The 14,848-nt window shown below is 42.1% G+C and overlaps 1 protein-coding gene across 1 annotated transcript in view; it reads right to left on the reverse strand.

The window, feature by feature from the left end:
- Positions 1-14,848, reverse strand: part of NXN (nucleoredoxin) — a 201,280-nt gene that overhangs the window by 42,273 nt on the left and 144,159 nt on the right. Inside the window, exon 6 of the mRNA XM_077482299.1 lies at positions 6,348-6,527. Coding sequence (XP_077338425.1) covers positions 6,348-6,527 — 180 coding nt within the window. The remainder of the gene's footprint in view (positions 1-6,347; positions 6,528-14,848) is intronic.

A 14,848-nucleotide genomic window follows, 5' to 3' on the forward strand; every position in this document is an offset into this window, starting at 1 on the left:
ACTGACTGGGATAAGAAATGATCCAGAGGCCAGAAAAAGAGACTGTTTTTTTTCTGGATCGTTGGGAAAATTTTAACGAGGAGACGGAAATTCTCGGAACTCTAGTCGTAACCTATAGAAAAAAACTGCAGAAATCCATCTGTCTTGACATTGTTCCTGACAGATCTTGAGAATTGCAGGATTCCCCCCCCCCCCCCCCCATCTGAACGAGCGGGCTGCCCCTTCATGAGAAGGCTTTAGTATTTTGCTTTGTGGGCTTTCTGCCCCAAGATCTCTTCCGACTCTGGTGCTGCCCTTGGGGACTTTCCCTTGAACCTGATGGTTGAGGCCTTCGAGACTGCCTAGAGGCAGATGCCCCTGGCGTAGGAGAGGCAGCATGATTAAAGGAGAAATGTTTGAACCTCTTCTTTACTGGTAAAAAAGAGCTTTTCCCATTAGAGGTCCTTTGGATAAACTTATCCAGATCATCTCTAAATAGCCGTAAAACCATGAAGGGGACAAACTGGCTAAGAGCTTTTTACATGGCGCTTTGGCTGATCAATTTTTCAGCCACAGAACTTTGCAAGAATGCACTAGTCCAAGCATAAGCCATAAGGCTTAAATGATAAGAGTCTTTCATAGCATCTACTGTGAGACATAGTGCATCAGATACACCAGCCCATTGCCGGGCCTGCTGATCAGGCAGAATGTCAGGCATCTCCACAAACTGTTCCTTAAGGAACTGAGATACACCAATTGCAGCAAGAACCGGCTGCGCTACTGAACTTGCTAAAGAAATATTGTTTTTAGAAAGAAGTTCCAACTTTCTATCTGTTGGATCCTTTAACATCAGTGTATTATCCACCGGACATGTGAGACTCTTGCTCACTGAGGTGATTGCAGCATCAATTGCTGGAACCTCCCCCATTTTCTTCATAGAAATCCTCTGCCATAGATAAAGTGTGGAGAATTTCTTGGGAGGACAATATTGTTTATCCGGATGTTCCCATTCAGAATACATAAGCTTTTTTAGCCATGCATGAATAGCAAAAAACATTCCCAGATGCGGGTGGTTCTAATGAACCCAATTAGAAGTAGGTTCCTCAAGAGCCTGTGCTGCAGGCAGCAAAAAAGGTTGAGTAAGGGAGTACACAAGCAACCTGTCTTGTGATGCTACTCCTTCCATATTAGGATCCTCAGAACAGAATAAGTATCTTCCAAATATTTGGAAAGATCTACCGGATCCCCAGCCTCCTGCACCTCAATAAGAGGGTCCTGAGGATTAGATGGGAATCTGCTGTTTAGCCCCACTATGGAGAGACATCATAGCATTAATCTTCTTTCCAAATTACAAATGGTAGAAGAAAAAAACATTTGTATGATATATACAGGGACTGAAGTGTTTTATGCAACTCCCCGGATGGCTCAATCTGACTAGCCGCATCCCTCTCAAAGGAGGATGACATTCATTTGGAAATGGATTAAGTTTATAGTGAAAACCATTGACCCCTTTAGAGAAGTTTCTGGCCCCATTACCATTCATAGCCTGAAGCACTACCAGCAAAAGAATGTACATTGCTAGGCTATAGTTCAGCGCCATTAGCTGCTATTAATCCTAGCCTGGTAAAGTATAATGTGTCAAAGGCAAAAAAGCCTGTGTCACTAACCTGAACAAGCCATCCTCCTGCTCTTTCCCTCCACAGCCAGCAGAAGCTTCACACACACAGCGCTAAAATCAACTTCCTGCATATGTGGCTGGCATCTGATGCGGTTACCCACGGCCCCCGCGCAAATTACGCCTCCCTTTTCCTTTCAAAGGAAAGTGCTTTCCTGTGCAAGCGGTGTCCTGTGGGACATGCAGGCATGGCAGGGGGGGGGGGGGGGGGGTATGGGTAAATCCTCCGAGCGGCTGCAGTCTGTCCCTATTTATTTTTTTTAAAGGGAACTAGTTTGGCAAAAATTGGAAAAATCTATTTTTGGGGGTACAGGAAGAGAAGCAGATCCCCCTTCTTGAAAATGGCAGGCTTCTGTGCTGTTTCCAGCATCAGGTCACTGAGTGCTGAATACAGCCCCCAGTGGTGACACGTAGGCATGACAACATTATACATAGGAGAAATTCCTGAGAAAATCTCCCTTACCTTTTCCTCACAGCAGGGTTTATCAGAGATAAAGACCCAATCTTCACCCTTCACGGTGGGCTCCGAGACCTTTTAGGAAACGGGTAACCTCCGGTTACCCACAATCCTGGATCTGTGACAGCACCCTGCCACTAAAAACTTTATGGCCTTACTACCAAAAAGTAAAAGGGCCCAGCTCTCTAAAGAGAAGCATTCGCAAGCAAAGCCTAATTTTTTCAGACACGAGGCCAAGGTACCATTCATTTATCCCATGAAAGGACATCAGAATGGATCCGGTCAGCATGCCTAGCCCCAACAAGGATTGCTTCCAGTGGAGCTCAGGACAGCACATCTTTACTCGTGACCAACACCTTAGACACTGGTGAAAAAACTGAGGACTGCCAGTAGTGAGAGGAGTTATATAGGGGGTACACTTCTTGCCTTAGGGCGCGCCAGTGTCCATCGCCTATCAGTGGCCCTATAACCCACATAGTAACTACTATGGCTCTGTGTCCCCTGATGTAAGAAAATAAATCTGCTTTTGTCAAACAGACCATATAGAGGGAGATTGTGGAAGTGGTGTCATAATAAAACATTGCTCCAGGACAATGGAACAACGATCACAATCCCTGAGCAGTGATTTGAGATCCCTGTAGGCTGTCTGCCAAATGAATGCTATTCAGTCCCTTTGTCCCTCTTTCCTTGTGCATGGGATCTGACATTGCTAAGTGCAGGGATCCCCAGTGGGGTATATAAAGAATGAAGTTCGGAAAAGGTGGGGTTTTGTGTGTCCAGATATAGGAGCCGCTATAACCCAGGCACCGACTGTGCTGCTGTGGCTGTGTCTGTACAAAATGGCAGCAGAAATATAGCAATGTGCTTTGTTCATACTCAGCAGAAAATGTGATCAAAAAGGCCTTATCTGGGATGTGCACACAATTACCACCTCCTCCTAAGACTAAGTCTGAACAGGAGGAGAAAACCCTCCAGTTTTAAACTACTCACATAGTGTAATATTGGACACACAATGGCAGGGTTTGCCACAAGTAAATAACACCCAATTGCTAATATCTATAAAACCACATAATGTGCTATGAACTGCAGATTGAGCCTGAAACCAGCGTAAACAAACATACAGGGAAACCATGTTTTACCTTACCCACTACTAAGGGTCCAGGCTTGGCCCATTATGGGTGGGCATACCTAAAAAGGGGTCCCCAGGGTCTGAAAACCATAGTAATCGACCACTGACCCAGACATGTCTAGCACCATGCAAATAAATACAGAGAAATGCACTAAATGCCAAGGTAAGTGCCTAAAATGGGATCCAGTGCCAAAAACAAACGTTTCAGGCCAGCTCCACACAGTGGGGTCTAGGTACAGTCCCAAGGTACACATCAAGGTTAACTGGTCCAGAAACTTCTGGATAGTCAGAGCTGCAAGTCTGCTTATGATAAAAGTGTCAGAGAAAAAAAAATGGTTTAAAAAAAGAAAAATACTTTTCCAGAGAACAGGGCCACCACTTAAGGGCACTAGGGAAAAACTGGATTCTCACAAAGTGGGTGGGGTTATATGGTTCACGCTGTGGGAGGCTTTAGCATTTTTTTTTTTTTGGCCAACTTCCAATCACCTGAAGTTGGATAAAAATAAGTCCTGTATCCTGTACTGTGTGATTAAGATATAATATTTAATTATCACCTATCTTTCTCTGACATCTTAGCGAAAGAAAACGCTGGGAATTGCGGACTATGAATGGCTATACTGATGTGGAGCTATTTGCTAATTTAGAAAACAATGCAAATGCTCTAAAAAAGGGTCAGTAGGTTAAATAAACCCTTTCTAAGACTACTTAACACCTAACAACTTGCTCTGTATGTACACAAGGTCAGATGTCAAACCTTGCTCAGCTGCTTTGTGTAATTTACATATCAATTATCAGTTGTGTTATTTATATCGACTATACATACAGTACTGCGCAAACACTTTAGTTACATGTGAAAGCACTGTAAAGGGAGGGTACTTTCAAAAATAATGAAATCAAGAGTTTATATTCATTGCCACCTCAATACCGCTGTACGTATGTATATGGCCTCATATTGAGGTGGCTATACTAGGATCATGGCTGCAGCCACAGCCATAATACTGGTGTCACTCTTTGTAGCTGGCATTTTTTTTTTTTTGAGTAAAAGTGATCAAAGTCACTCAATCATGTTTACAGGTGGCACAAGGGGGCTCGTTCCATCAGGGAGCCCAGGACCATGACAGAATGAGAGGAACTAACGTTCATTGTCCCCCTTGTGTGATGTCAGAAACATTTTGTAACTGGGGATCTTCAATACCTCCCCCACAGACTCCTTCACTCAGGCTGAAACCGCATCTGAAGAAGGCAATGGGGGCAACACCCTCACACTGTACTGCCCTAATCTGAAACTATACTGCACTTACCTGATGCTATGCTGGCATAGCATAACTACAGCTCTCCTATATGTTTAATGAAAGCATTGCATTAGGTTAATGATATGCTGCTTGTAAAACCACAACCCTTTTTAATGAATGTCCCTCCTCCTAATTAGAGTACAATCTCTGTCTACAATGGCTTTCTGAAAGGTGACCCTGGAAATGATTTCAAACTGTTGGCAATAATGCTGAACTCCTCCTCCCATCCCTGCACTGCACACAACCTGGGCACAGGCAGAACTCCTCCTCCTCACACAGCACATAGCGAGATGCAATTCCCTTACACACAGCTACGATCTGTAGAATATGTAGTTGGCTGCTATGTTGCAGTTCTCATCGGTGAAATTCCCTGGCCGGAATGGCAGCATAACTGCAGTAGCCATCTACACACTGTGCAGATCATGGCTGTGTATGAAGGAATCCAAACTCATCGATGTGCCATTTAGGGAGGAAGAGCTCTGCTGCCTGTGCCTAGGCTGTGTGAAATGCAGGGATGGGAAAAGGAACTCTACTGAGTGCCTTGCCAGCAGTGATCCCTGTCCTCTCCTGAGTGCCCTGCCAGCAGTGACCCCTGTCCTATTCTGAGTGCCCTGCCAGCAGTCACTCTTGTCCTCTCCTGAGTGCCCTGCCAGCAGTGACCCTTGTCCCCTCCTGATTGCCCTGCCAGCAGTGACCCCTGTCCTACCAGCAGTGACCCCTGCCCTATGCCATGCCATCAGCGACCCTTGTATTCTGCCCTGCTCTGCCCTTGTGTGCTCTGCCCAACTGCTTCCCTATCCTCTGCCCTGCTGTCATCCTATTAGACAGGCTCGATCCGACCCTGCTACTACAGTGGTTTTAAGCATCCTCAGTGGCGCTCTAGATAAGTATAAAATATAGCTAATTACATTGTGCCAAGCTGGACCTATGTAGGTTGTCAAATATAATTCCTGGAGTTTCACTTTTGCAGGCATATGGTGTGTCTGCAGGCAATAGTGAAGCATGGTGGAGGTTTCCCTGCAGGTTTAAAGCTGCTTTTTCCCCAACAAGGAATCGTGGATTTGGTCAGGATTATTGGTCTCCTCAATGCTTAAAAGTACAGGCAGATATTTATCCATCATGCAATACCATCAAGGAGGCAGTCCTAAATGTATTCAACGAGACAATAATTCAAACACAGCCAAAGTCACAAGGAACATGTTCCGCAAAAACAACAAGGAGTCTTGGAAGAGATGGTATGGCTCGCACAGAGCCCCGATCTCAACATCATTAAGCCTGTCTGGTCATAAAGGTCATTAAACTGGCCATACACTAGTAGAATTTCATTCATAATTTTTCATTCGAAGATTTCATTTGATTTTGTAATCATTAGTGGGGTCAAATGATGTTTGTTTTTGACCGCAATGACAAGAAAATTTGAAGGCACAAGATAAAAGTTTTTTCTCAAACTAATTTTTAACAGTGTATGTGGTTTTCATTTCGGAAAACCTATTATTTTCAAAGATTGAATGTTAAAAGGAAATAAAATGTCTCAAGCATTCCAACGTATCCGTTGAATGTATTCAGAATTTCTGTTCAAAAATCTACTAGTGCATCGCCGACTTGAACCCACATAAAAAATGTTATTTGTTCTAGAACAACCTAACTGCCTGATTTTTTAAAACACTGTGTACATAGTACACAGTGTTATTTTTTTCAGATTCAAGTAAATCTTAATCAAAAAGTATATATTATTTGTAAAGTATTCACCCTAAGCAGTGACATTCTAACATACTTAGAACATAATATTGTTATGCCACCTTTCTTTTTCCATACCTACAAAGAGGACAAGGCACGGCCCCTCGTTCAGCTGCACTGCGTTTAACTCTGTTAGCTCCACAACAGGTTTGGGGTGCCATGGAAATTCTTTACATTCGACATCGTGAAGGACCTCAACTCTTCCCTGTCGTGTAATGACTTCTCCTTTGGGATCCAAAATAATAAGATTGGGAATTCCTAGATGGGAAAAGAAGACGACAAAAAAAATTTGAAAAGAAAAGAAACACATTAGTACAAGTGACTAGGATCATGGTATTGCCAAAACAATTGCCAATGCTTTCTCTAAGCATTATAAAAACATCAAGAAATTCACATTGATTAAAATCCATTTATCATAATTAATGCGGTATTAAACCCAAAAGGAAATATTTTACTGCAAGCTTACCAATTCTTAGATGTGGTGGCTGCATTAGTTTTCTTTTTAGGCTCTTTCTTTCTTTTATTTTCACCTGGTAAAAATTAAAGAAAGGCTTTGTTCACATTTGTGGTTGGGGTTGGTAAATACAAATGGTTGATCTGCGTTTTTACTGTCCTCCCAACCGCTCCCCTCGGCATGGTAAAAAAGTCAATAGAACAGGCACTCTTGCAGATGTATCCGTTTACAGGCAGGAGAAAACCCATTTACCATGGACAGGGGTGCTTACAATGATCAGTTTTAGTTATGTAAGAATCTTTATCACAAAAGGGAAAAAAAAAAAAAAAAAGGTTTGCTGTAACAGATTATAGCGTGTTAGCTAGAATTTGGCTTCAATTTGTTAGCGTGTTGAAATCTGCTAGAACATTTAATACTCCCCTACCCCCAGACTGACAATGCTGCTGTCTGCTGTGCCCCCTTTGCGCATTCGTCCAGAATGAGGGCACTCTAATACAGGAGGTGTGTTACTGGCCAGATCACCAGTGGGAAATGGGGAGGGGAGGGGGCAATGGAAGAAAGTCTAAAATAAAGAAAACCAATTCAGCCACCACATCTAAGGATTAGTAAACTGCAATACATTACATTTTTGGTTTTAATACCGCTTTAAAGAAACACTTTACAAGAGTTCATTGGTTACATTAAGGCCCCTTTCGCACATAATGTCCATTTTTGACGGGGATCATGCCGCTGATCCCTGCTGGGCCGGCAGATGACAGGTCCCTCTCTGCTCACTGTGCAGAGATGGACCTGTCAGACCTCCGCTCTCCGCTATGGGGGGATCAGATGAAAACTGATCCGCCTGTCCATTTTCATCCAATTTGATCAACAAGACAGATGGAAAATAGGGTTTCCATCCGTCTGCATTTATTGGATCGGCTGTTAGCAAACATGTCACCGCTGACATCCGTCGCTCCATAGAACTGACAGGTGGACCTGAACGGTCCACATGCGTGAAAGGGGCCAATTTCCTTTGTGAAACCTTTTATACATCCAGGCACAGCATTTGGAACCGCATATAGAAGGTCCTAAAATCCCATGGCCAGTTTCACTCAGTGTTCAGCTCTCTGCCTCCAAAACAATAAAATTGGTTCCCACAGCATCAGTCCTTATAGCTGCTACTGTCTGTGTTAATTCAATGGTCTGCAGCACACAGCTAATCTACCTTGCTAAGGTGCTAATGCTGTTTGTATTGCATCACACTGCTCAACACACCTTTTCTGTCCTGATTTCTTGGTTGAATTTAGCACCTCTAAAAGGTGTCCAGACCTAGACTAAACCAATGTGATGATATTGTGCACATTATAAAATATTACTCCACTAGGCATGTTCTGAACCAACAAATATTTAGTCTGTTGTATCCAGCAGGTACGCATAGCAAACACCACAAAGGAATACTTGCTGCTCCAGTCTCTGTTCTGTCTCTTCACACACTATCCCTTGGCTACTGCCAGGCTGCAGATATGCAACGCTTCAAAGTGTGTCAAAAACCTGCGCCCCCTCCGCACACTGTGGTTCCTCCCACCAACTTGTGCCTCATCTACAGCGTTTCCCCTGAAAATAAGCCTGGTTCTTATATTCATCTTGGCAAAAAAAAGACACAGTAGGGCTTATTTTCGGGGTAGGTCTTCTCCTGTAATTTGCTGTCTTCTCCCCCCCTCTCCCTCCCTGCCTGCCTGTCAGGAATCCCCAGTGGAACCAAGTAAAAGTGGATGCAAAATCTTAGAATCTACTCTATAACAGTAGTATAAAATGTAAACGGTGTATTTTTCTGTAATTTAATTGTGCCAAATACCATCTTATAGTGCTGCTTCACTCTTCCATGACCCGCTGGAGCTCTCTTCACTGCTCCGAGTACTGCAGAGGGGGGTGAGATCCCCCACTGACAATTGGGAGAAGAAGAGTAGCGGGAGGTCAGCTGAGCGGCACTGTCCCGAAAGTATTTGGCATAATTCAATTACAGAAACATACACAGTTTACATTATATAATACTGTAATAGAGTGGATTCTAGGATTTTACAACCATTTTAAACTAGGGCTTATTTTGGGGTGGGGCTTATATTGCAGCCCTCCCTGAAAAATCACAGTAGGTCTTATTTTCGAGGAGACACAGTAGTTATGAGCTGGCGAGAGGAACCTCAGAGTGTGTGTGTGTGTGTGTGTGTGTGTGTGTGGTGGGAGGAGCAGGTATTCAGGTGTGGAATATCTGCAGCAGCATTTAAAGACACAGAGGGATTGATTTACTAAAACTCAGGAGTGCAAAATCTGGTGTAGCTGAGCAAGGTAGCCACTCCGCTTCTAACTTCCGTTTGTTCAATTAAGCTTTAAAAAAAAACAAAAAAAAAAACTGACTGCTGATTGGTTTCTATGCAAAGCTGCACCAGATTTTGCACTCTCCAGTTTTAGTAAATCAAAAAGTATAGATGTTTAGCTACTTAGCACAACCTCTACTACCACCTTCTTACGACACTATTCCCCACCTATACAAGCTTATATGAAAGCATGGAGAATACTACATCACACCACATGGTCCCAACTTCCGACCAAACAAATTCACATCCCTCTCAACGCTCTAAAGCGCCTCACACCAGACCTAACTATTCCACTAGAGATTACAACTAAGATATCCTCTACCCTTGAGCTTCGCACCTTGCCAAATAACAAATCCTTCCATCAAATCTGCTTGGATCACGGAGCCCCCCTTAAAGACTTCTTGACATACCATAGACTACAAACATGCCTTTTAGCCCACCCCTCATTAGAAGGGGCCATTCCTGTGAAACTTTGGGAATATTTTTTTTCTACTAACCCCACTACTAAGGCAGTGGCCATCATCTACTCCACATTACAGGTAAAACACGTATTTCACAAATTCAAACCCCTCCTGGACTGGGAGTTGGACTTACAACTCCAATTCTCAGACCAACAATGGATTGCTGCAATCAACTCCATATACAAAGCTACCACATGCACCGCACTCTGGGAACTCTCACAAAAAACACAATTTCACCAACCTACCTCTCCGAATTGTTGGAGAAATTGTGGTGACTCTGGCGCCTTACTACACATCCTTTGGTCCTGTCCCCTGATACAAATACTCTGGGAAGACATTCAAACCTTGCTGCAGGAATTTTTACATTTTTCTATTATTTTATCTCCTCAGCTAGCCATTCTTAACCTAACTATTGATGACCTACTTCCAGCTCATAGACAAGTGATCACAAATGTCCTCTTAGCCAAAACTCCTTCTTACAAGGAATTGGAAAACAAACACCATCCCACTTAGAGCCGAAGTTATCAATCTAGTCCAAACACACTTTATATATGAAACTACTCTCGCCAGTAATACAACCAAACATTCCTCAATTAGACAACTTTGGAATCCTTGGTCCACCTGGTACAATGCCAATTGTAAACGTTGATGATTAGAATGTTAACTATCTGATGGTCTTGCTGCTCCCTCCCCCCTCTCTTTTTTTGGGTTCTCTACCCTCCTCCCTCTCCTACTTACCCTCTTAATCTTCTTTATTAAGCATTGTCCACCAACGAGACTCCTTCAAACTGTTGCTTCCTCTGGAAGCCGTTTTTCACAATCTGTATTACTGATTGTTACTTTAACCATAATTTCAATCCCTGTACGTAATGCTTTGGTTGGTTGTGACTTACGTCATGTTTTCACGCATAGTTTGGTTTACGTTACTTACAATCTATAAATCACTTCATTGTCACTGTATAATTTGTAAATTGTGAAAATTCAATAAAAATAATAAAAAATAAAATAAAAAATAAAATATAGGTGTTGGTCCACAACCCAAGCCACAAGTAGTAAAGCAAAGCACAAAGACAGCACTCACAACAGGGAACACACCTCATAGATTAAGGGTGGAGTCCTTCACTGGGTGCTCTGGCCCAAATGGCCTCCAAAGTATAAACAGAAAAGTCAGTGCTACTACCCATACACTGCATAGATAGCAGAGCTCCCAGGTGCTCGATACACAGTCGCTGGCTGAGTAGGGTAATGTGGAAAAAATTATCCACACTCCAGTTGCTGCTCTTAAAATGTCTTAAATTTCTTAATTTTATTGAATAGCCACAGTGAACAAAAGCAGATTAAGTCAGTTGACGCGTTTCAACATATAAGGCCTTAGTCATAACCAGCCATTGAAAATGCAGCTCCAAGAAAGATGTAGCTGGCAACTCCAGAATCCCCAAAAAATCTATATTTACTACATGAAGCTCAAGATTAAAAACTGACACGTTTCAGCATATAGCCTTGTTCACAGCAGCCTGTGTTCTCTCACAAGTAATCCAAAGGTACCGGGGCCGCCCCGAGATTCATACAAGACCTACCTGATCAATGCTGCAGCTTTTATGAAGGCATTGTTGTAGCACAGCAATAGTCAACTTCTTTTTCCTGGACACCAGATAATTTTACATTAGATATTCTGAAAGAGATGCACCCTTCGCTGTATCCTACATGCAAAAAGCCTGAAATATCATTGCCAATGATAAAGCTAGCCATATGTTAGATGTTTTTTCATTCAGCCTGGGAAAAATTCACATATCAGTATTATGGCCCACTTAAGATGTTGCTCACTGTCACCCATCAGAGGCAACCCTATCTTATAAACCTGTGCAATCTGACTGGAGTAATATTTTAGCAACAAAAAGTTGCACAGCACAGGTGTCACAAAGCACATATATCCACCTTGATGTAAGGACTACTCTCAATGTTGGCTTCACTATACAGAACTCAGAGAAATGTACATTTACTGCACTTTTTGATGGCACAGTGGCTGTGTTTGCGCGATATAATTAGCTGTTTAATGACAGTTTTTCTTTTTTAGTTGTAGTTGCCTAACTGAATCAGAAATAGAGGGGTAAATGACTGTATTCTGTAAAAATGACAATCTGGTGATTTTAAATAAAATCAGCGTAACAAACTATTCGGACAGTTTCTTAATAAATTGAGGAGAAAAATGCTTGTTTTGTTACTTTCATGAAAAGGAGTTTCTGTATGCAAAGCAAAAAAGGTTTAGCCGATTGTTTGATAATGACACAGAAAGCTTGCTCTGAATATAAACACATGGAGAAACCCACATATACAAATCAAAATTTGTTAACACAGGCTTGATTCAGAGCAGATCGGCCTGTGTTCAAGTATGTAGGGCTATATGCTTACAGCAATGATCTCTGGGACTTCCTCCACACATTTCATGGAATGCTACTACATCTAATCTGCGCTTCTAGGGAGCGTTTCTAATCCCCAGAAAATACCGTACAAACAGAAAACATGTTCTTTAACCACATGACAACCGAAATCTTTCAATGTAGTCATCCAGTTTAAAAGGTCATGCACACACACACGTTCATAGAATCGAACTATACATTTGCTGCCGTGCCCAGTTCTTGCTTAAGGGACCCTTATTAAAAAAAGCCTAAGACCTCATGTACATGTACAATGGGCTTAAAAAATGCCTATAAACGTACTTCTATTTTAGCCTATGTACCCATGCAGGCATTCACAGGTATTTTAGAAGGGGAGCGTTTACAGGCAATAAAAAAAACCCCATCACCATAATGTTCAGGAGAGGAGTTTTTGGGCAGAAGAAACATGAAAAGCACTAGACGTGTTTATGTACGTTCAAGAGTAATGCATTCATATTTTGCCCAATAGGATTGCTGAACATGCTTAAACGCATATGCAATATGTAGCTTTTACCACTTTTTTTTTTTTTTTTTTTTTTTTTTTAGGCAGCTCTTTTCCTACCAGGAGAATAGGTGTTCAGAGCAGCTGGGAAAATGCTCAGTGTGCATGAAACCTAAAGGAAGCAACTTGTGAGTATGCTGCCTTTTTTCTTACATCTCCTGGGGCCTGTCTCTCCTTATTCTCTTCGGTTACAGTGCTGCAATCTTTACCAGACTGTCCAGCATTTAAAACTTCCAGGAATACAGATTTTTTCCCTATCCACTCACACACCGTGGTTCTATCCTGAGCCGATGTCAAATCGCGTGCCACATCGCTATTACCAGCAATGTCACCGTCTAAATCTTTGTGGCGCAGAACAGATTCCCAAAAGTAGTTCATGTACTACTTTTGGCAACGTCCGGGGAGATTTGAATAGACATTTGTAAACCCGCACAGATGTTGGTCAGCTCAGCTTTGAGGAGAGATTAGAGGAACTAAATGTATTCACTCTTGAGAAGAGGAGAATAAGGGGGGATATGATCAACATGTTCAAATACATTAGGGGTCCATATAGTGAACTTGGTGTTGAGTTGTTCTCTGTACGGTCAACCCAGAGGACACGGGGGCATTCTTTACGTCTAGAGGAAAAGAGATTTCATCTTCAAGTACGGAAAGGTTTCTTTACAGTTAGAGCTGTGAAAATGTGGAATAGACTCCCGCCAGAGGTGGTTCTGGCCAGCTCAGTAGATTGCTTTAAGAAAGGCCTGGATACTTTCCTGATGGTACATAATATAACTAGGTACTAACATAGGTAAAGTTGATCCAGGGAAAATCCGATCGCCTCTTGGGGGATCAGGAAGGGATTTCTTCCCCTGCTGTAGCAAATTGGAGCATGCTCTGCTGGGGTTTTTTCGCCTTCCTCTGGATCAATTGTGGGCATAAAATTGGGTATTTGGATTGTACGATTATTTTTTATTTTATTTATTTGTTTTTAAGGTTGAACTGGATGGACTTGTGTCTTTTTTCAACCTGACTAACTATGTAACTATGGTCAAATGACCCCCAAATTCAGAATGCATTGATGGTTTGAATTCACGTTCAGCTTATCTCTCACAATTTCTAACCCACAGCAGTGTGAACCTAGGCTCAAACGCTTATTGTACATTACTGCCATGTCCCGTAGTTACATAGGGATTGGCAGAAGAAACCACAAAGCATGGTGGAGGAATCAGGCATCCAATGTATCCAATGTTAAAGAGTCTTAATGAGGCTGCAGCACAAATGTGGATGGGAGAGGAGGAAGGAGGCCTGTGCCATAGAAGAGGTGAGTATTATAGCAATTTCTTGTGCAGGAATCTTTTGCCCGCATTTTTTTTTTTTAAGATATCACTTAACACTGCCAAGATTGGCTGGGTTTGCTTTACACAGAGTCCTATTGCCTTCCGTAACATCAGACATGACTAACAGACTGCAAGTGAGCATGAGGAGAATGAAAATATGGTCTGCATTACTAAGCAGGAAGCAAAGTATGGAAATACAATAGGCAACTATGGCTGCTAATATGTATCCATTTCAAAGATACACACAGAAGCAAGGTTTTGAAATCATTAATGCTCACTAATAAAATCCCTATTTTCTCATTTAAATTTTAAGCTCACAGGAACTCAACTTAAATTTGTTCATTCCAAGCAGAAAGTGAAAATGTTTGGTACAGGACATTGTATATGGCTGCTTAGTGATTTTATAGTTCATCATTGCTCTTATCAGATGAACTACATGGTAACAGAGAGCTGCATTAATGATAAATGATGTGTCATGTGTAGCCATGACTATAGGGGCCCGTTCACAACTTAGCGATTTTCTGCTTGAAGCTTGTAGTTCTAAAAACACAAAACCAGACAAATCCTATTCATTTCAAAGGCCCCTGTTCACATATGAGCATTGTCAGCTGAAGCAAAAAGCCTATCGCTCAAAAAAAGTACATAAGCTTCTTTTTGACAGATTGGGCCCCATAGACTTTAATGGGAATTGCATGAAAATGTGCCTCATGAGCGTTTTACGAGCATCGCATCATGCATTTTCTGCGCAAACAGCAGCTCTCCACCCCTAATCTCATCCACCTCTCCTCCCCTAGTGCTTTTTAATGCCTAAACAAAAACCTGCAGCTGTAAAACGCTTGTAATACGCTTCTAAAAATGCTCAAAGCGCTCAAAAAAAAAAAAAAAATGCTTTAAAGTTGCTCTGCTCAGGTGTGAATGCAGCCTTATGCCGGCCATACACGGTTCGAATTTCAAAAGAATTTTCTTTCGAAAATCGTATCTAAGAATTTTCGTATGAATTTCGCACCATTAGTGGGCTGCAGCAACAGCCGATTTTCATTCAGAAATAAAATTTGAG

Source organism: Lithobates pipiens, unplaced genomic scaffold (assembly GCF_037356315.1).
Source record: "Lithobates pipiens isolate NorthernLeopardFrog02 unplaced genomic scaffold, aLitPip1_a1.2 Scaffold_16, whole genome shotgun sequence".
Classification (NCBI taxonomy): Eukaryota; Metazoa; Chordata; class Amphibia; order Anura; family Ranidae; genus Lithobates; species Lithobates pipiens.